We start from the raw sequence: 22,460 nt of genomic DNA, 5'->3' as shown, positions 1-22,460 counted from the left end.
GGCTGGTGTGGAACATCCCCGGCCGCCTGGTTTGATGTGTGTGGCCAGTGGGTGAAAAAGGTGAGGTCTGCAACCAGTACAGTAGCAACGGCCCCTCCTTGTAAAAATAGGATTTTTTTGTGCTTTGATACTCAGTTTCATGCTAAGAGTGATTTATTTTATTTTAATTTTTGAAGAAGATATTTCCATTGAAAAAAACCCTAAAAAGTGGAGGGATTGTCAGTATCTTTAAATTTGTGTGGCTGTTCTGTTGCTGTGTTTAGAGCAGCAAGAACAAATGACCAGCATGGGTAGAAGGTATTTGACTGTTACAGCCAGTCTGTGTCACAATCCTTTGCAGGTGATGCAGGAGGCAGCCGAATAACACGTAGTAATATTAATGCTGGTGGGATAGGAAGCCAAAGATTCAGGAATGTACATGTATCCCATTAATGTGCTTAGGAATATACATTTTTTGATCCTGGCAACTCAGATTGTATTTCTCTCAAGCACCTGTTTATTTCAAAGTCTGTTTGTGAGCAGATGTAGACTCTTTGTGCTAAAATTTAAGTATCATATAAAACCAGTTTTTTAGCAGCTGTTAAAATAGTGCTTAATCCATTACGGCTAACTAATTACACTTGAAATCAGCTGCAAAGCTTTCCTTTTCAGGAAGGCTCTGTTGCTAGCAAAAATGGGAAGAAAAAAGCCTTTTATGTTTCTTTCCTAATCTACAATTAAAGTAGGTCAAACTGTGTTGTTTTTTTTTTCCCCCCAAATAAATTATTTCTAAAGTATTTCTGCTTAGTAAATTTGAGTGCCAGAGTATGAGCCTGGAGCAAACAGATTTATAAACGTCTTGTTTGAGGGGCTTATAAAAGACTGTCAGATCGTGAACTATAGATGTGCTACCATCTGCCACGCTTACTCAGCCTCTAATAAGGCTGAATCTGCTGGGTTTGGCTGCGTATAGATGGATCTTTCCCTCTTCAGGAAAGATATTTCCCCTACTGTGGCTAAGGGACAGCTGGCTTAGTCCTTATATTCCAAATCTTGCAGACTCTAAATATGTCAGCGAGAAAGTTGTTCTCATGGAGACTAAGTATATTGAATTATTTGAGCGAGCATCTTGCTTGAGTCAGTCACTGTGATTTCATCCTTAATATTTCTAAATCGTAGAAGCAAGACTGTGTGTAGATGGAGAGTTTGTCATAGACCAACCCAACTAAACAACTCTATTTATCTTTCTTGGACACTGCAGATGCGTTCTTCGGTCGTTTCTTTGGAGCACGAGGTGGAGAAGTTAAAGGAAGAAATCAAAGAAGTTGAAACTGTACGTGCAGTTGTTTTTCTCTTGAAAGCTTTCTGTTGCTTAAAACATGATTTAGGCTTATGCTCTAAGTCTAAAGTTCCTAAGACTTCTCTACAAGTAGCGCAGCTTGTGCTGCACTTGAAAAATCCTTTGGCCAGTGGTTTTTTGAAGCTGGGTACTGGATATTGTCCTGTTTTTTATTCTGTACTCACCTACTGGGGCTCTTTCCTTTGAGACTGAGCAGTTTACTCCTTGTTGATGATCTTGGGCTTGATTCTTTTCTTCTTGTTATCTTTTTGAAATGTTGCAGTTTAAATCTGTGCTGGGCGATCGGTGGATTTGAAATGCTCTCTAAATGTCAGGGAGTATTTGATAGAAGCTATTAGCTAATAATAAGAAAATGATACTACACGAAGACGTTGAAAACATCTGTTTTAACTCTGTTTTTCTGTTTCTAGCTTAAAAAAGAGAGAGAACATTTGGAAAGTGAACTAGAAAAGGCAGAAATAGAACGATCTACTTATGTTTCAGAAGTCAGAGAGGTAAACATAACTGACCAGATTATTTTTTGATTTATTTTTATTTTGTTTGGTGTTTTTTGCTTGGTTACAAGTTGGCTGGCAAACTAATCTAATGCTTAGCCCCTGTGGCTGAGAAGTTGATGTGCTTGTGACCTGAGGGTAGAGCGACACACTAATAACTGAGCAGAAGAAAAGTGGGCATCCTAAGGAGACAAATCTTAAAACTCTAAACTTCATTTCAGCTCAAAGATCTGTTGACTGAATTGCAGAAAAAACTTGATGATTCATATTCTGAAGCAGTAAGACAGAATGAAGAGTTAAATTTGGTAAGAAGCTTGTTCTCCGCTGGGCCCCAACTAGGCTCCCAGCATACTTATTGAAGCGGAGACTTATTTCAAATCCTGTCTGTTCTGCTAACCTCTTCAGCTTGATATTTTTGTCCGTTGCAATCATTTATGTAGTCTGACTTCTACAATTTGTCTCTTTCTCTGCTCCTAACAATAGCATGTCTGGTTCTGAAGACTTTTTCCAAAGTCTGTAAGACTTTCATCCCTGAAACTTCTTGAGAATCAATGTTTTACAGTGCAGACATACCCAACAGCAAATACCATGTGTCAGAATCACAGAACGTCAGGGGTTGGAAGGGACCTGGAAAGCTCATCCAGTGCAATCCCCCCATGGAGCAGGAACACCCAGATGAGGTTACACAGGAAGGTGTCCAGGCGGGTTGGAATGTCTGCACAGAAGGAGACTCCACAACCTCCCTGGGCAGCCTGGGCCAGGCTCTGCCACCCTCACTGAGGAGTTTCTTCTCAAATTTAAGTGAACACAGGAGGTTCCCAGTTTGAATCCCTTACCCCTTGTCCTGTCACTGGTTGTCACCGAGAAGAGCCTGGCTCCATCCTCCTGACACTCACCCTTTCCATATTGATCCCCATGTATGAGTCCCCTCTCAGTGTCCTCTTGTCCAGCTCCAGAGCCCCAGCTCCCTCAGCCTTTCCTCACACGGGAGATGCTCCACTCCCTTCAGCATCTTGGTGGCTGCGCTGGACTCTCTCCAGCAGTTCCCTGTCCTGCTGGAACTGAGGGGCCACAACTGGACACAAGATTGCAGGTGTGGTCTCCCCAGGGCAGAGCAGAGGGGCAGGAGAACCTCTCTGACCTACTGACCACCCCCTTCTAACCCACCCCAGGTACCATTGGCTTCCTGGCCACAAGGGCCCAGTGCTGGCTCATGGTCATCCTGCTGTCCCCAGGACCCCCAGGTCCCTTTCCCCTACGCTGCTCTCTAATAGGTCATTCCCCAACTTATACTGGAACCTGGTTTTCCAGTTTTCCTTTCGCTTCTCATTTGTTTCAGTGTGTTTTTTTTACGGCTGCAGGAGCAGTTAGATCCTTCCTCTGCTTGCGTTTGAATGATGCTCTCCTGCTTTTTGGGCCCTAATTGAGGAAGATTTGTCTCTGTCACCACGTCTTTGGGTTTTAGAGTAGTTGATGGGATGGTCTGTCACTGCAGACTGAGCTGCTGATCTCATCAGGGTACTGCTGCTAATGTAACTGGGTTAAAACAGTTGATTTAAACAAAAATCACCACAATAATAATCTGCTTAAGTGTAATAGAATACTTGGCAAGTCTAGTACAGCATCGATTAGCATCCCGCCTCAGCAACCAAAGCCTCGCGTTTTGAAAGCGAGGGAAGTGGGAATTGAATGCGGATCTTGGAGTTAATCAGTGAACACCAACCTCTTGAATATAAGAGGCAACAATCTATTATGTCTGTAACAACAAAAGCTTAAAAAGCTGAGCTCCCTGCGAGGGCCACTTGACTCTGCAGTCAGATGATGCTGTGCTGGTGGGAGCATGAGGGGGTGGTAAACAACTACCTGCATGTAAATGGCTCAGGAATGCTGTCCAGTATTTATCTGTGTTTTTTGCGGTAGGCAGGAGGCTGGGGAATAGAAATGATGGGATATCAAAATGTATTTTCCCCTAATTTATAAGGCGAGCAAGGAGAGAAGCTGAAACTGCAGAAGAGCTCGAGCGCTTCCTTAAAATGTAGAAAAAACAGCATCCACCCGTCTAGGTGCTCCAAAGGGGGAAACCTTCCAAAGAGGAGACACATATAATGCAGAGATTTGGAATTGGGGAGAATTCAGGGCTCTGAGTAGCCTATTGTTCGCTGCTTTAATCCCCTACTGGCTCCCAAGAAGATTGACAGCAGGAATAGTGAACATTAGCACAGTGCACTTCAGAGGCACAAATTCAACAAAATTGGCACTCGAGCTTCTTGTTAGCACTCTGATTTGAGGCTCAAGCCTCAAGTGCTGTGGCTGGTTCTGTATGTTGTGTTGAAGAGCAATTGAAATCTTCTTTGAAAAAAATGGTGCTATCCTTTGGAAGGCTGTAGTTTAAGGGCAGCCAGTACCAAGTATTCATCCCTCTTCACTGAAATAGTTTCGCTTTTTGGATTGAATCTTAAACACAATCGACAACTTAATATACCCCTGTCAGTGATTCATGCCTTGATGTGACATTAACAGATTGGTTAAGTCAACAAAGTTGTAGTAAGTGGTGCTTTATTAAGATGACAAGTAGAGCTTTTTGGTTTATTCAGCAGTAAAGTGACTGTTTAGCCTGAATTGGGAAGATGACAATCTACATTTTTTGCATATTTACTGTGAATTATGTTGAAGTCTTGGCTGACTTATGTGATAAGAGCACTGGAGAGGCTTATATACTGTCAGTATTGCTAATATTCCTACTGGCAATATAGTGTAAAAGTTGAAACCAGCTGTAATGAAGCTGATGCCAACTGTCCTTTCTTCTGTAGTTTCCATTCTTTACGTTTATCTTTACAGATGGAGTCTCTCTTCCTTCACTGTCCTTGTAAACCTCATTGTACATGTTGACTAATCCAGTGTGTGCAATAATTGTTAGTAATCTTACTCCCTTTGCAATCAGTGTGCACTGGGTTAATCCGTGGGACAGACAGATGAAATCTCTGTGCGTGTGTGAGGGAAACTGGTTTTCTTTGTTACTGTTTTGCAGCTGAAAACACAGCTAAACGAAACACTAACGAAACTCAAAGTGGATCAGAACGAGAGACAGAAGGTGGCTGGTGACTTGCCCAAGGTGAGCAGAGACCTTTGAGAGTCGCAGATTTAAATGTTATCGAAATCCTCAAGATCTGTGGTCTTGCAGAGCTGGAAAATGTGATTTGAGCAGACTGGTGCCTGGTGGGGTATCCTGCTCCACTCGCTGGTTCCCCAGATGATGAGGACTGTGTGTGTAAGAGCTCGTGCAAGACACCTGCGTGTCTGTTGAAATGATAAAAATGCAGCAAACAGCTCTGCTTAATTATCCTTCTTGAAAGCCTCTTGTCCGTGATAATTTTATGCCAGTGGAAACGAGTGGCAATTGGGGGCTGACAGATAATTATTTAAAGAAACCCAGCCTAACAAAAAGCCCCCACCACAGCCTGGAGCTTTTAAATCCAGTCTCGAATGGCACAGTGGATTACAAGTTGCTTTACAAGCTGTCTGCACGTTTTTGTGTGGTTACAAATCGGCTATAACCCAGGAGACTGCAAATCTTTCAAGTCAGCTCCATGCAAAGTCGATGAGCCGAGCAGGAGGGTTTCCTCTGCTCTTCCCCACCAGCCGCTCCTGCAAGATGGATTGGGCTGGGAAATGTTTAAGCATGAGAGGTCTCAGTGCTGTCTGTCACCCCAAAAATGAGCTTCTCATGGGAGAGTTGATAAATGGAGACAAGAATAGGCTGCAGAGCGGCTGAGCTGGGGCTCCGGACTGTGTAACAGCGTGTTCCATCTGCATCATTAAAGAAATTGGGCTGAATTCTTGCAGTACTGGAGTGGGGAGAGCTGTTGATGGGGCGACCAGGGACAGATGATCACAAAAACACTTCTAGGAGGTTAGAAGCTAAAGGAGACCTGCTGAAATAAGCTGTTCAAAGTTATTTTGCTCAGGACAATTATATTGGATGTTGACATACGTAGCGAGCTGTGCTGATGTCCCTGGTTCGTGGTATATTCTATATAAATGCAGATCGGTGATTAGGCTTTTGGAGACCTGCCTGGGCTGCTATTCTTGCATGAAAAATTTGCTGCACAATTTTTACCTAATAACTTGACACAAGACTATTAAAGCTTCCCCGCAGAATTGCTTTCAAATGCAGGCAGTCTGACATGCACCATGCTGATTGTAAGGAGACATGTCAATCTTGGCAAATGTGTTGGTCCCCTGAGCAAATCTGGCATAAAACAGATTTCCTCCTGAACAGTGATTTTCTGTGTCTCTAGTGCTCTCGGAAAGATGGGGGTTTGCAGCTCAACCTTTGCTAATTGTTGTTTCTCCCTTGCAGGCACAAGAGTCTTTGGCATCTCTCGAGAGAGAAATTGGAAAAGTTGTTGGGGATGCCAATGTTATAGAAAACAGCGACGTTTGTACAGAGTCGGTGAGTGTTTCTTTTGAGCCCATGCTATGCCAAATATCTTGAGAACTCTGAACTTTGGGAAGTGAGGTCCAGCACAGGAACAGAATGTGTGCTGCTGATGGTAAATTAAGGCTTGATAAAAATTTCTGTCCTAAAACTTGTCAGGGTGATGTCCTGGAGCTGTATCCCAGGGATGCTGATATCTCTTTAAGCCTCAGGAGTTCCGCTGTCATCTGCATCTTGACCTCTTTCTTATAGCTCAAATTTGCAAGGATGAAAGGGAAGAGATTCTGGACATGAGATCTGGGCTTCCAAAGGGTTGTTGGTTTGGGTTGAAGTGAGAAGAATCTGGGGAAGTTCCCCAGACTTGTCACTTCAAGAAGAGGAGCTGGAAATAAATCTGCAGGATACTAAATGAGCTTAAAATATTAACTGTTGGTTTGGCACTTGCTGACAACTCTAATGTCAAAGACAGAAGACAGTCTGCTGTGCCTGTAACACTAAGGCAGGGGATGGCTTTTGAAAGAATGTTGGCCACTCTGGTCCTCTGGGCAAAAACCTGTCCTTGGCTACTGGTAGGTGCCCAAATTCATCTTCAGCTGTTCCTGGAGATTTGTGCTGACCTAGAAGTGGTCCAGCAGTAAAATAATCTTATTAGCTTGAGCTTCAATAAGCAACGGACTTGAGCCTCGTGCTGGGGGTGGGCAGCTCTCCAGGTTGATGGTGGTTTAATATCCCCCAGGAAGGATGTTGCAGTTGCAGGGTCTGGAATGGAGTGGACTCTGTCTGGGGTGGCCTGTTATGCTTGCAGGGAACTCGCCTGAGTGGTTGATGAACTGCTGGTGTAGCTGGTCTGCCAAGTACTGGCGCTAAAAAGACATCACATGTGCAAGTGATTGAGTTGTGGCATTGTAACCGGGCTTCTCCCCCTCCGGAAATGAGAGCTTTCACACCAGCTTCAAAGTAACTTCAGAACAGCTTTCCAGAAGGTGGTTGGGCAGGAGAAGCCTGAAGCAGATGCCTTCCCAACGCGTTTTACACAGCTAAGCAGTATTGGTGGAACTCGTTACCCATTTTCTTCTGATAGATGGGGTGGAAGGAAACGCTGTTGTTTGAGGGGCAAAGGAGCACTAGCTGATAGGACAAATCACAACCCTCGACTTCAGTAGGGCCAACTTTGGCCTTTTCAAGCAATTATAGGGGAAATCCTATGGGACAGGCTACTTGAAGGTAAAGGGGTCCAAGATGGTTGGTTAGCATTCAAGAACTGCTTCTTCCAAGCTTGAGATCAGAGCATCCCGACACATAGGAAGTCAAGGAAGGGAGCGAGGAGACCTGCGTGGTTAAACAGGGAGCTGCTGGGTAAGCTCAAGTGGAAGAGAAGAGTTTATAGATCATGGAAGGAGGGGCTGGCCAATTGGGAGAATATAAGGCTGTTGTCAGAGGGTATAGGGAGGCAACTAGGAAAGCTAAGGCTGTCTTAGAATTAAACCTGGTGAGAGGGGTCAAAGGCAGCAGAAAGAGCTTTTTCAAATATGTGGCAGATAAAACTAACACCAGAGGCAGTGTAGGCCCACTGATGAACGAGGTGAGTGCCCTGGTGACAGAAGATACAGAGAAGGCAGAGTTACTGAATGCCTTCTCTGTCTACTCTGCTGGAGGCTGTCCTGAGGAGCCCCGTACTGCTAAGGCCACAGAGGAGGGCAGGACAATGGAGGAGTTTGCCTGGGTTGATGAGGACTGGGTTAGGGAGCAATTAAATAGTCTGGACGTCCATAAATCCATGGGTCAGGATGGGATGCACCCATGGGTGCTGAGGGAGCTGGCTGAGGTCATTGCTGGACCGCTCTCCATCATCTTTGCCAAGTCTTGGGAAGCGGGAGAGGTGCCCGAGGATTGGAGGAAAGCAAATGTCACTCCAGTCTTCAAAAAGGGCAGGAAGGAGGACCCAGGTAACTATAGATGGGTCAGCTTCACCTCCATCCCTGGAAAGGTGATGGAACAAATTATCCTTGATGTGCCTTGAGATGGCACCAAGGATAAGAGGGTCATTAGGAGCAGTCAACATGGCTTCCCCAAGGGGAAGTTGTGCTTGACCAACCTCATAGCCTTTTATGAGGATATAACAAGGTGGATAGATGATGGTAGAGCAGTGGATGTGGTCTATCTTGATTTCAGTAAAGCATTTGACACAGTCTCCCACAGCATCCTCACAGCTGAACTGGGGGAGTGCGGTCTGGACGATCGGGTAGTGAGGTGGACTGAACACTGGCTGAAAGGAAGAAGCCAGAGAGTCATGGTCAATGAGGCAGAGTCGAGTTGAAGCCTGTATCTAGTGCAGTGTCTCAGGAGGCAGTGCTGGGGCCGGTGTTATTCAATATATTCATCAATGACTTAGAAGAGGGAATAGAATGACTGTCAGCAAGTTTGCTGATGACACCAAGGTGGGAGGAGTGACTGACACTGGAAGCTGTGCTGCCATTCAGAGACCTGGACAGGATGGAGAGCTGGGCAGGGAAAAATTTAATGAAACGTAACAAGGGAAAATGTAGAGTCTTGAATCTGGGTAGGAACAACCCCAGGTTCCAGTATAAGTTGGGGAATGACCTGTTGGAGAGCAGTGTAGGGGAAAGGGACCTGGGGGTCCTGGGGGACAGCAGGATGACCATGAGCCAGCACTGGGCCCTTGTGGCCAGGAAGGGCAATGGTACCTGGGGTGGATTAGAAGGGGGTGGTCAGTAGGTCAGAGAGGTTCTCCTGCCCCTCTGCTCTGCCCTGGGGAGACCACACCTGGAATCTTGTGTCCAGTTGTGGCCCCTCAGTTCCAGCAGGACAGGGAACTGCTGGAGAGAGTCCAGCGCAGCCACCAAGATGCTGAAGGGAGTGGAGCATCTCCCGTGTGAGGAAAGGCTGAGGGAGCTGGGGCTCTGGAGCTGGACAAGAGGACACTGAGGGGGGACTCATACATGGGGATCAATATGGAAAGGGTGAGTGTCAGGAGGATGGAGCCAGGCTCTTCTCGGTGACAACCAATGATAGGACAAGGGGTAATGGGTACAAACTGCAACACAGGAGGTTCCACTTAAATATGAGAAGAAACTTCTTCGTGGTGAGGGTGTCAGAGCCTGGCCCAGGCTGCCCAGGGGGGTTGTGGAGTCTCCTTCTGTGCAGACATTCCAACCCGCCTGGACACCTTCCTGTGTAACCTCATCTGGGTGTTCCTGCTCCATGGGGGGATTGCACTGGATGAGCTTTCCAGGGCCCTTCCAACCCCTGACTTTCTGTGACTCTGTGTGGGATAATTTATATGGACTCCTTTTAGCTGCTGACAGTAAGTATCTTGATCAGCTGCGAGAGGAAGCTCGGAGTCCTCTGAGGAGTGCTGCAGGAAAGCTTTTGCCTTCATAGTCGTTAGCAGGAACAAAATGGCTTTTGCAGAGCGATTGCCGGTGGATGCTGATCGACCCTTGTGCTGTGGGCTCATCAGAGGGACAGTGGCTCTGCTGAGCCCTCTGCTCTGTTGCCAGCAGGTGTGACAGTGACAGTCGGGTGCTCTGTGTCCCTGTCTGCAGCAGGATGGAGCTAAAAGAAAGCCCTTTTTCAAACCAGTGCCACACTCCTTGCCCCCGTGATGTCTTTACAGCTTATCCAAGTGATATGTCAGAACAGCATTGCCCTCAGTGATGGTATTTTGTGTTTTGTGACACTGGTGAGCCCTCCTGAGCCGGGTGTCATTCGATGTGACCTGAGGTGGCCCCAATAAGCTAGTTTGATTTAATTGCTTTAGCCTTAATTTGCATAACACCCCTGGCTCGTGCATTGCTCCCTGTGATTGTGTGGGCACGTTGTGGAACCATAACCAGGTTTCCTCTAGAATATCCATGGCTTTATTCGGAAGAGGAGTGTGGAAAAACAGTCCTAATAAACCTGTAATTAAGCCTTCATTAGTAAAAATATGTTAATTGTCTCAACAGTTCTCCTGACAGGCAGCCATTGGCAGAGACTGGAATTAGAACACTATCATCTTCCCCAAGCCCTTTTTGCTGCTTTCCTTTTCTGAGAAGAAGAAGAAAAAGGCTGTCTCCCCAGAAGCCTAAAAACCCGGCTTAAAATAGCTCTCAGATTAAAAAAGAAAGTCTTCCAGCCACTTCCACCTAGCAACAGTGTCTCTCTTTTTAAGAAGGACTCAAAAACACATGCTCAAAAATGAGCATATTTGTTCCTTCTGGGTACTGAAACTAACCCACAAAATTGAGAAATGATGCTTGTGTAAAACCCTCAAACGCATTCTATGTGTTTTCTTTATACTGCTTTCCTATTTTAAAAAATAGACCATTTGATTTTTCTAATCAGCTCCCTTGTCACTTATGGGACTAGACGATGACTAAAGGGTACCTTTTAGTATGCTTTAAAGAAGTCATTTATATTCAGCAGCTCGCTCAGCCAATAAACTTATTTTGAGGCTTATATGAAATCTAATGTGCTTTCCCCCTCAAATCTCAGTGTAAAACACTCCGTCACTGAACATGCTGTACATGTAAAGCATGGTGGAGGGGAATGTGTCAGTTCGGTGCCTGTCTTAGCTACCAGCTCTGTGATTGCAGGGCTCCCGCTACCATCCTCTTCCTCTCTTCATCCTCGTATCCCAAAACAAGACTTTGTCTTGAGTCAGAGTGTGGGGCTGAGGCACAGCTTAAGGCGACCTTGAACTTCTGGGTTAGCAGAAGCTGCTGCATAGAACCATAGAATCATTTTGTTGGAACAAACCTTTAAGATTATAGAATCCAACCGTTAACCTGGCATTGTCAAATCCACCTCTTCCCCATGTCCCTGAGAACTTCATTTCTGTCTTTTAAATCCCTCCAGGGATGATGACTCCAGCACTGCCCTGGGCAGCCTGTTCCAATGCCCCACAGCCCTTTGGGGAAGAAACTGTTCCCCAGATCCAACCTCAACCTCCCCTGGCGCAACTTGAGGCCGTTTCCTCTGCTCCTGGTGCTTGTTCCTGGGGAGCAGAGCCCGACCCCCCCCTGGCTCCAAGCTCCTTTCAGGCAGTTCAGAGATCAGAAGGTCTCCCCTCAGCTCCTGTTCTCCAGCTGAACCCCCCAAGTCCCTCAGCCACTCCCATCACACTTGTGCTCCAGCCCCTCACCAGCTCCGTTCCCTTCTCTCCACTCGCTCCAGCACCTCAAGGACTTTCTTTGTGTGAGGGACCCAAAACTGCCCCCCAGGATTTGTGGTTTGGCCTCCCCAGGTCCCAGCACAGGGACGGTCAATGCCCTGGGCCTGTTGGCCACACCAGTGCTGGTACCAGCCAGGGTGCTGGTACCAGCCAGGGTGCTGGTACCAGCCAGGGTGCTGGTACCAGCCAGGGTGCTGGTACCAGCCAGGGTGCTGGTGGCCTTTTTGGCCACCTGTGCACACACTGACTCGTGTTCAGCCACTGTCAACCAACTCCCCCAGGTCCTTTTCCACTGGGCAGCTTTCCAGCTGCTCTTCCCTGAGTTTGTAGCATTGCAAGCCTGTGTGGCTGTGTTGAGCCCAGATCCATTGGGAGCTGGTCAGGATTGGCCCTGGGAGGGTTGGGGTTGTGTCTATAATTCATGAGTAAATGCTGCTTGAGATCAGTGAAGCCACAAAACAGAGGGAGAAGCAGCAAATCAGGGAGAGAAGAAGAATTCCCAGGGCTGAGGGTGAACCAAAAGGCTCCTTCATTGCCCCTGCTTGTGCACAGGAACTCGTACCCAGCGCTGTTGGTCAGCGCTGCGATTCATTCATTTGCTGGGATGCTAATTGCTGTGCCTTTCCCCTTCCATCAATCCATGTGAGATTGCGAAGCCAATTCTCAATCTTGGCAGACCTGATTTTCTACTTTAATAAAATAGGTTAAGGCTATGCTAATACAGATTCCAAATGATTTTTTTTTACGGTAGAAAAATGTTTACAGGTTGCACTCAAGAGCTTTGCAATATATATATTACTTTGTTCTCTTGCCTGAGCCCAGAGTAGTTTCTATAATGGTGCAGGTGGTTGAGTTTGATTTACTGTTCTCTCCACGTTACAGCAAGTCTAGCGGCATTTTCAGCCAGACGGGAGCTGGAAAAGTGGCCCTCTCTGAACTCACTCTAATTCCCCTGAAACCCTAGGGAGACATTTGCAACAGCATTACACATCGGTCTCATTCTGCTAGTAAAACTGCGTTTGGTTGGAGCAGAGTTGGCGGACGCTGAGCACTTGCAAACACTTCTGTGCTCATGGTGAGAATTGGGTACTTCTGTACCGCTGATGCCAGGGCGGATTTGCTTACTTTTAGCTGTTAAATTGCGAGGGGAAAGCTCTCCCAACAGGTTACCCGCACGTCTGCCTTACGAGGTGAATGGGGAGCAGTAATGTGTGTTTGGGATGTGGAGTTCTCTGTGTGTCTCTGGAGGAGCTAATCAATAAAGATAATAAAGCAGGGATTATAGTGCTGTTAGCTCAGTGAGACTGACTGAGAAGGAGGGCAGGCAGGAGGGGAAGAGTCTGAGTTGTGACACTTCCCTATTAATAAACTCTTGAGCTCCTTAAAAAAGAAAAAAGGCACTTGTTTTAAAAATGCAAGCTCAGCGTTTTCATTTTGGAGCAAGAAACCAGTTTTCTAGCTCTTGGTAGCTTTCTTTCTTCTGTTTCTGTTTTCTTTTCCCGTTTCCCTGTGTTGACTGGTTCTTAGGGGGCTTTGTGACATCCTCATCCCAATCTGGGTGCCGCTGGCAAGTGGGAATTTCCCAAGGGCTCGGAGCAGAGGGTGAACCAGGGACACGAACACAGCAGCGTGTGTCCTGAGCATCAGCGAGAGCCCCAGTGCTGCGGTGTGGGTGAGGAACCACAGAATCACAGGATGTCAGGGGTTGGAAGGGACCTGGAAAGCTCATCCAGTGCAATCCCCCCATGGAGCAGGAACACCCAGATGAGGTTACACAGGAAGGTGTCCAGGCGGGTTGGAATGTCTGCACAGAAGGAGACTCCACAGCCCCCTGGGCAGCCTGGGCCAGGCTCTGCCACCCTCACCAGGAACAAGTTTCTTCTCATATTTAAGGGGAACCTCCTGTGTCCCAGTTTGTAGCCATTGCCCCTTTGACTTATCACTGGTTGTCACCGAGAAGAGCCTGGCTCCATCCTCCTGACACTCCCCCTTTCCATATTTATAACCATGAATGTGGTCAGGAAAGATGTGTATCCAGCTGTTTTGGTTGGCTTCACAGCTGGAGCTGCCTTGTGCGTGGGTATTACCTACCACTGAGGACACCATCCCACAGATCCTCATGCAGACCAAGTCCTTGGTGGTCCAGCAGCCTTGTTGTTCCAGCTGCACGGTCAGAAGACATCCCTCCCTGTGCTTAGCGGAATAGAAAACCTGCTCTTGCGTGTGAGGGGTTTCAACGAGGCTTGGTGACGAGGGGTGATAATTTCTGAGGCTGGATGAGCTGTACTTCCAAGTGCAATTCCTGGAAGCAGTGAGTGAGGGGAGTCCTGAGGGTGAGAGCTGAGAGTGGGGGGCCAGCGATGCTCTTGTCAGTGTTTGGCATGTGCAGGTTATTCCCTGGAATGGGAAACAGCTTCTTGACTTTGAACCGTGTTCTCTTTAAATGTGGCCGTAACCCTCTGACTTACAAGAATTGTTCCCATCTGCACAAGGACTCGCAGCCTTATATGGAGGATCTAATTCTAGGCTTTTGTGGTAATTAGATTGCAAATGAGCTTTTAATGATTTTTTTTTTTTTTTCTTCTTCCAGGAATTGACTGATAAAAGACTAAATGTGGCGGTGAATCTTAACCAGGATGTAGGTCATCTCAAGAAGCTGCTTGTGTCAGTAAGCCAAATGCTGTCAAAGGGAAGAGAACACTACCAGCTAGTAGGTGGGTGCAACTGGTGGCCGTCCAGTTGAACTGGGTGGCTGTCAGGAAGGACACTGGTCTGTGATGGTGGGACTGTGTTCAGATATAACCAGTGAGGTGTCAATCTGAGTGTTTCTCTGTGTAATTCATTAAAAGCTTCTAATAGGAACTGGATTTGTCCCTCTTGGGATCCACACTTCAGTTAGCTGGGTCTAATCTCACATCCCTGTGTCCCTTTCTGGGCACGTAACTCTGTCCTTCCCTTCCACGTTTTGCCACTTCACGCAGCAGGTTTCCCAAAGCTTTGTTCTCCCCCTGTTCTGCCCCCTTGTTTCTTTCCTTTTCGTTACATGGGTAAAATGTCTGCACTTCCATGCTCTGATTGCTTTGGGATGGAGGATTTCGAGTAACCCACTGAGCTGGCAGCAGCGCCTTGCTGCGGTCACGGGGATATGAGTATCTGAAGCGTCAGTCTGGCGTGAACTCTTTATCCAATTACAGACACGCGAACAAAGCTTTTATTTTATTATATAGCCTTTGTGGTTGACTGCATCATGCTGGTAAACTTCTTAAACAGCCCAACGTTAGCTAATGGTTGGATAAGCCTGAGACTAAACTTCCTTGGGAAGCTGATGCAGCTTGTAAGGTGGGTTGGGAGGAGTGGAGCCTCAGAGTGTCAGAACTCCTGCTCCTCTACTGAGGATGGGGACTTGTTTTTTTGTTTCCCCCAAATTTAGGTATTTCTCCCACTTCTATAATACAGCAAAGCTGGTCTTAAGGGTGGTGACAGTGGGGTGAGCCTAATCTCTTAGGACAGGCTTAGTGGACGTGGGAGGAAGGTGTTGGCTGTGCCTTGGCCTCTGCTCTGGGCGCCTGTTCCTGCTCAGCCTCCACCACCCGGCTCGTTCCTCTGAGCTTCGTTATGGGCCGATGTTAACGAAGCTGCCGATGTTAACGAAGCTGCTGGCATGGGGCGGATTTGCTTGACCGCTGCCCTTCAGCAACTACTCGCCTGACATGATGTTTTGTGTTTCTTTTGCAGAATGAAGTCACGGGGGAATCGTTAATTTGAGGATAGCAGAAGGCATTGTATTATATTTTGCCAAATTAAAGCCTTATTTATGTTTTCACCCTTTCTACTTCGTCAGAAACACTGAACAGAGTTTTGTCTTTTCTAATCCTTGTTAGACTACTGATTTAAAGAAAAAACTCTGTAGACACCTCCAGAGTTTAGTTTTATAATAAAAACAAACCTGTTTGGATAATTAGACCTTTACATTCCTGGAGAGACAGTAAACACATAATCTTTTCTCTTATTTTGCTTAATAAAACTTGTTCAGAAAACTCCACCATGTTAAAGTCACCAGTGGGATATAACATTTTAATACTGATGTTGTACACTCTTTTACTTAATTACATTTTTGGGATTAGCTGCCTCTGACTTCAACCTCAAGTAAACACTCCTTTTTTTTTTGTTTTTCTTTTTTTTTGGTTGCTAATGTAATCAGTTTTTGTAATGGTGTCAGCAAATAAAGGGATGCTATTATTCAAGATGTTCCTGCTCTCTTCTTTTAACTGGATGTGGATGGCTCAGGTGATATTTCCACCTCTCCCCTCCCTAAAATGAGCATCAGGCTGCACTTGGTGTATTTGTTTTTGGATAGAGAAAAGCATGAGAAGAGGCAAACTGGTGTGTTTGCAAAGCTCAGAGCAAGTCTTTTTAAAGAAAAGGCACTAAAAAATAGAAGAAGGTCACCATGTGAATTCTGGTTCCATGTCATCAGTGAGCAGAATTGTGAGGAATGGTTAGAAACACAGGATTGTGTGGCCAAACCAGCTTTTGGGGGTGTGCAGAGCGTCTGTTCGCCTCTGGGATGGGAGTCTGTGGGGGGAGGAATTTTGGGGGGGTTTGGATGCTCTAGGAACAAATCTGGGGAGGGTGTTTGGGACGGGGATTGTTGTGATGAGGTTTTCTCCTCTGCTTTGGGTTTTTAAGTGTGTCTTGGAGGAACCCTGTGAGAGGGTGAGATGTTGCTGAGCTCTCAACAACACTTGAGGACGTGATTATCCCAGGGAAGGCAACAAAACAGTTGGGGGGCAAAGTGGATTGATCGTAGAGGTAAAATGGTTTGAACTACTCATTTGGAGCTTTTCGCTCTTCTGCCTTCGTGGGATTTTTTGTTAATATTTTGGTCCTTTGTCACCCGCCCTCCTTGACCAGGTAAAGAGAAGAAGTTTCTTCTTCACATGGGCTCAGTGGTTTCCTGGATGATGCAAGTGCTGCTGAGAGCTGGGAAAGAGCTCAGAAGAGGGAGAGAAAGCTGAAGAACGTGTCTGTCTTCACAGGAGCCACCCTTGGCTTTCTGCTGTAACCGCTGAACCGTCGTGTTCCTTGGAGACAGTATTTCATTGAGTAAAACCTTTTAGTCTACCTGATTTATTGAAGTAGAAAGTGTTTCTAGTGCCCCCTGCAACGGGATCAAAGGAAAACCTGAGCCCTGGAGGGTCTCAGTGCTTGCCCAGGTTATGGGTGGATTCTGGTCCTTTGGTAGATTTCTAAGTGCCTGTTTTTTTGGGTAAGCAGCAGCTTAATGGATCTGTGCAGGTTTGACTGTTTAGCAACCATTAGTGAACACAAGCTCCAGCGATGGTAGTTGGTGCTGGGGGTGTTGTGGTGTGTTGGGGGTTGTTCTGCTGGCGGTTGTGCCCATCAGCAGAGTCCCCACGGCCACCCCAGCTGGGAGGGCTCCTCTTTGGAGCTCTGACACACGTGGTTGTGGGGGCAGGTGCTGCTTGTGGTGGTCGTGTGGGAGAGCAGACCTGAGTTTCTGCTGTTGGATCTGCTTTCTAGTGTGTAGCAAGTGCAACCTTCATTATGGCCCATCCCTGGAGGCATCCCAGGCCAGGCTGGATGGGGCTCTGAGCAACCTGAGCTGGTGAAGATGTCCCTGCTCATGGTGAGCACTGGATGAGCTTTGAAGATCCCTTCAACCCAAACTATGGTTCCTCTGGATCAGATAACTCTCCTTTGGCTCCTTCATGCATATGAGTCTTGGATGTGGTTTTGGCTCCTCTCCCCTGATGGAGCGATGGACACCAGGGAATCTTCACAAGGAGCTGTTTGCCATCCTCCTTTGGCTCACCAGGTAACAATTCTCCCAGTATCTGTGGGTAACTGGTCTAGGGGTGCTCAGAGCTTGCCTTGCCATATGTTGCTGGTTGGAGAGCATGTGAAGATGGGCACCAGTAATTCCCTCCATCTTGGGCCTCCTGCCCTGTGTTCAGGTGGGGCGGTTTCTTTAAGAGCCTGGAGAAGCTGGTGGAGACACACAGGTACCAAGCGGAGCAGGTTTGATCCACCCGTACCTATCCCAGTGTGGTACCACGAGGGCAGAGCAGCCTGGGGAGCTGTGGTGGTTCATCCTGCCTCCCTCCAGCTGCTCAGCTGGCGCTTGGCACAGGCGCTGTCCCAATGAAAACTGGGGTCTGCAGGTAAATTCATGTCCCTTTTTCCTAAAAAGGTGGTTTTTCAAGTGATGATGATGCTTCATCTGAGCAAAGAGCTTTCCTGGAAGGCACAGCAGTGGCTGGAGAGCCTCTGGGTGCAGCTGTTGGAGAAGGGAACGTGGTGTGAGCGTGGAGTCCTGGTCGTGGCTTTAGGCTCTTCACTTAGTTGGCCTATGCTGCAGAGCAGGGGGTGAAGCTGCTGCTGCAGGGCTTGGTCTAAAAGAGGGAAGATTTGCAGCATCATTCCCCTTTCTCTCTTGGCAGAAATCCTCCCAGGAGAGGATGCGAGACCTTTCATTTTGAAATTTTAAGTGCAGGTTTTTGTTTTGCTTTAGGAGATGTACAGAGGTGTTAAAGGCAGCTGTGAAAAGATACCCGTGAAAAGCCCAGCTGAGCAAACCTTAATCCCCTCTCTGGAGGGTGAAGAGAGGTCAGGATGGCTAATAGAAGCAGTGGGAAGGGGGATGGATGCTGTTCCATCTCAGTGCCCTCTCCAGCCCCTGATAAAACGCATCTCCTTGCAGTCGCCTCCCTGATTTGGAAGGCTTTAATTTTGACGATGCGGTCGCTGAGAAATTCCTCCTGCTCTGAGCATCTGCTGAGATAAACTGTAGAGACAAAATGTGTGTGTATGTGGGAAGCCGATTCATCGGTGCGAAGGTAGAGCTGGTACCCGGCGTGTTTCCCAGCCCACCACGAACCCCGGGTTCTGCGCACAGCTCCAGCGCTTGGTTTGCAGCCGGGTCCGGAGCTGCAGCCGCTCGGTCCCTGCCCGCGCTAGAGGGAGACAATGGCTAATGGATACGGAGACGCTTTTCTTGGAAAAAGCCCAACGTTCAGATGCCAGCAATGGATTTTTTTTTAATTGCAAGGCTGGGGTGATTTGCGCCAGAATCTCTGCACCATAAGCTCGATGTGATGCTGAGCGGTTCCACTGTCGAGTGTTGCTGAGCCCAATTCACGTGCAACCCCGGCTTTGCTTTCTGTTTATCAGCCCCTTCCAAATGGGGAGTGCAGGGGAAGGCTCAGCGCCGCCTGTTTGCTCTCGCTGAAGTTGTGCTGCCTGTTCTTCATCCCTGCGCATGAACCTCCCACCCTTTCCCAGCTGTATCCAGCAGACGTGAGCAGTCGGTTGTTCATCCCGTAGCTGCTGTTGGGTTTTCTCAGGCAATGACTCACTCAGCTATTTATTATTGTGATTAAAAAAAGAAATCACGTGCAACTTTATTTCAACCGCGAATAATTAAAATGATTTGGCCATAAAACTCCTTTGCAATGACACAGCTGTGTTTTCTCCCCAGGGCTGCTGGTGGCCTGTGCTACCATGGTCCCCATGTCCCTCTTGCACCGTGTGTGACCTCGATGCTTTGCTGCAGCATCTGAGAATTTCCTTGAGTCATTTGTTGGTCACTGAGGCTCTTCCCAGGCTGGTTTTGGCAGAGCTCTACCGTTTGCATGGACAGTGAGGTTATCACAGAATCACAGAACAGTTTGGGTTGAAGGGACCTTCAAAGCTCCCCCAGTGTCCCCCCTGCCATGAGCAGGGACATCTTCACCAGCTCAGGTTGCTCAGAGCCCCGTCCAGCCTGGCCTGGGATGTCTCCAGGGATGGTTCATCCACCACCTCTCTGGCCAACCTGGGCCAGGCTCTCACCACCCTCAGGGACAACAATTTCTTCCTCATGTCCAGCCTGAATTTCCCTCCTTTAGTTTAAAACCACCACCCCTTATCCTATCACAACAGGCCCTGCTAAAAAGTCTGTCCCCCATTTCTTATCAGCCTCTTTTAAGCACAGAAAGGCCACAATGAGGTCTCCCCGGAGCTTCTCTTCTCCAGCTGAACACCCCAACTCTCTCAGCCTGTCCTCCCAGCAGAGCTGTTCCAGCCTCGGACCATTCCTGTGGCTCCTCTGGCCCCTCTCCAGCACACACACTGGAGAGCCCTTCTGCAGATCCTGGTGGAAGCTGTGAGCGGGGAGAGCTGCTGCTGGCCAGGTGGGACTTTCTAAGGGAGCATCCAGAAGGTGAGAAACACCACTTCTACCTGCTTTGTTGGCTTCAGTATTTTGGCTAAACTTAGCCAGGATGCAGTTGGGAGGCAATCCGGCTCCCAGGTAGGTGTGGACATCACTCAGGAGCTTCTCTTCCTTGCCCTGGACCCTTTGATATACTCAAAACTATTTGGTTAAACGTAATCTTCCAGCAAACCTTTCTCTGCATGTGCCCTGGCTGTAGAGGAAAGGTCTGGGGGGCGGTGGAGGGAGCCTCTGGTCCATGATCTGGGATGAGATATCTCCAAAAGCTTTAAAATGAAATGGAGAAAGCTTGAGTGCTGGAGAAGGAGCACTTTTCTTGGATCTCCTTTTGGAGACCTTGCTCTGACGAATCTCCATGGATCCCATGTCAGGCCTGGCTGGGATCCCCCTCTGCAGCGTCCTGGGGTGGCTGCAGGGAGCGATGGGTGAGGGATGCTACTTGGGACGGTTTGGCCAAGTGTCTTCAATGAGGGGCGGTTTGAGTGGGTTTTTAAACATTTTTTTACTTTTTTTAAACTTTTTTCATCACGGGGGACATCTTTTCTCCCAGACTTGCTTACAATAAGCCTGGACTAGCTTCCTGATGGTACAAATTACGCTGGTTTTGCTGAGAGCCCTGTCTGTTGCAGAGACAGGACAAGGCCTCAGCCGGTTTGAACTTCATCTGGATGTTCTGCTCCACGAGGTGCCACCAGAGCAAACGTGTCAGGAAAAGCCATGAGGAGATTCCTTTGTCTACATGAGGGACCAGGAGTGCGGGACAACCCATGGAGGTGCTAGGACGTGCTCAGGTGATTGCTGGGGAGGCCACCCATGGTGTGTCCCCTTCCAAAACCCACCTCTCCTTGTTCCCAGCGACCAGCCCTTCCTCACACCCGAACGCACGGCGTCAAACCAGTGACAAAACCCTCACGAGGGCAGATGGGAATTGCTTTGCCCTGAAACTCTGTCTTCCCAAAAACGTGTTTTCTTCTTTTTTTTTTTCAACAGGAAAAAAAAGGCAGAATCACAGAATCCCAGAATGTGAGGGGTTGGAAGGGACCTGGAAAGCTCATCCAGTGCAATCCCTCCATGGAGCAGGAACACCCAGATGAGGTTACACAGGAAGGTGTCCAGGCGGGTTGGAATGTCTGCAGAGGAGACTCCACAACCCCCCTGGGCAGCCTGGGCCAGGCTCTGCCACCCTCACCATGAACAAGTTTCTTCTCGTATTTAAGTGGAACCTCTTGTGTTCCAGTTTGTACCCATTGCCCCTTGTCCTACCATTGGTTGTCACCGAGAAGAGCCTGGCTCCATCCTCCTGACACTCCCCCTTTCCATATTGATCCCCAGGAATGAGTCCCCCCTCAGTCTCCTCTTGTCCAGCTCCAGAGCCCCAGCTCCCTCAGCCTTTTCTCACACGGGAGATGCTCCACTCCCTTCAGCATCTTGGTGGCTGCACTGGACTCTCTCCAGCAGTTCCCTGTCCTGCTGGAACTGAGAGGCCACAGCTGGACACAAGATTCCAGGTGTGGTCTCCCCAGGGCAGAGCAGAGGGGCAGGAGAACCTCTCTGACCTACTGACCACTCCCTTCTAATCCATCCCAGGACCAAAGACCTCACCATTCTCTTGTTTTACTCTTAGTGAGAGTCTTTTAAAGAAAAGTCATTTGAAAACCATTGTAAATTAAAAATCACTCTTCCAAAAAAAGCTAAATCTCCCCTAACTCTTCAAAAAAAGGCAATTATTTTCTTGTTAGCAGACGAAGAATGTTTTTCCCCTGTATGATGGTTTTTCTAGGAAAGAAAACCAAATGCCTCCCTTCTGAAATACCTGCTATGATGATTTATAACAGCTCAGGAACAGTTTTGCTGAAGAACCGAAGCTCTACAGCAATGAGCATTTTGGTTTCCAAGCCCATCTCCAGCCCACGCTGAGATGAGGGATGTCCTGGTGCCACCAGCCTTTGCCGAGCGGCTCCTGCTTGTGTCAGGGCTGGCAGTGGCTTTGGGACACTTCACTTCAGGAAGAGCTGGTGGTTCTGGCGTGGATCAGGTGGGATATGACCCAGATCTGTACAAAAGACTTTCCTTTTCGTTTTTCCCTCCTCCTCTCTCCTCCTCTCCCCTCTCTCCTTCTCCTCTCCCCTCTCTCCTTCTCCTCTCCCCTCTCTCCTTCTCCTCTCCCCTCTCTCCTTCTCCTCTCCCCTCTCTCCTTCTCCTCTCCCCTCTCTCCTCCTCCTCCTCCTCCTCCTCTCCCCTCTCTCCTCCTCCTCCTCTCCCCTCTCTCCTCCTCCTCCTCTCCCCTCCTCCTCCTCTCCCCTCTCTCCTCCTCCTCCTCTCCCCTCTCTCCTCCTATTTTTTCCTACTTTCTTTTTTTTATGTTATTTTACTTTATTTCATGTAGCATCTGTCTGGGAAGGTGCTGAGGTCCTTACTCGAGGGGAGCCTGTTCTGATGTCCCCTGTGCTGGCGCCAGGTGCCGGTGGTGCTTTCAGCTGGTGCATCCCCAGCGCGACCCGCACGTGTCTCCTCTGCCTGTTCTCGGCTTCCTGCGGGAACGCTTCTATTCTTGGAGCAGTTGCACCTAAAAATACATCTTTGAGTTCCTGGGGAAGCTGACTCTGCATCGTTGAGGAGCTAATTAAACTGGAGGGAAACAGACTTTTGAGCAGCGCCTGTTCCATGTTGCTGAACATTATTATTACTTTTTTCCCTTTTTGCAGTGATCCATGTTGTTCTTGCTGCGCAGGGAGGAGGACCAGACGTTTACCTTTCCTCTGCAGGAAGGCAGGTTC

At 47.9% G+C, this 22,460-nt stretch overlaps 1 protein-coding gene across 1 annotated transcript in view; it reads left to right on the top strand.

Annotated features, from left to right (window-relative positions):
* The window catches only part of KTN1 (kinectin 1), a gene marked incomplete at its 5' end in the record, with an annotated part of 56,361 nt that extends 42,070 nt beyond the window's left edge, over positions 1-14,291 (top strand). Inside the window, 6 exons of the mRNA XM_080345407.1 lie at positions 1,241-1,312; positions 1,750-1,833; positions 2,055-2,138; positions 4,862-4,945; positions 6,194-6,286; positions 14,038-14,291. Of these exons, the coding sequence (XP_080201533.1) occupies positions 1,241-1,312; positions 1,750-1,833; positions 2,055-2,138; positions 4,862-4,945; positions 6,194-6,286; positions 14,038-14,190 (570 nt within the window). The 3' untranslated portion in view covers positions 14,191-14,291. The remainder of the gene's footprint in view (positions 1-1,240; positions 1,313-1,749; positions 1,834-2,054; positions 2,139-4,861; positions 4,946-6,193; positions 6,287-14,037) is intronic.
* Between the last annotated feature and the right edge of the window lie 8,169 nt (positions 14,292-22,460).

This window comes from Nesoenas mayeri (genome assembly GCF_963082525.1).
Source record: "Nesoenas mayeri genome assembly, chromosome: 5".
Classification (NCBI taxonomy): Eukaryota; Metazoa; Chordata; class Aves; order Columbiformes; family Columbidae; genus Nesoenas; species Nesoenas mayeri.
Note: the sequence above shows the minus strand (reverse complement) of the source record. Positions and strands in the feature narration are given on the sequence as shown.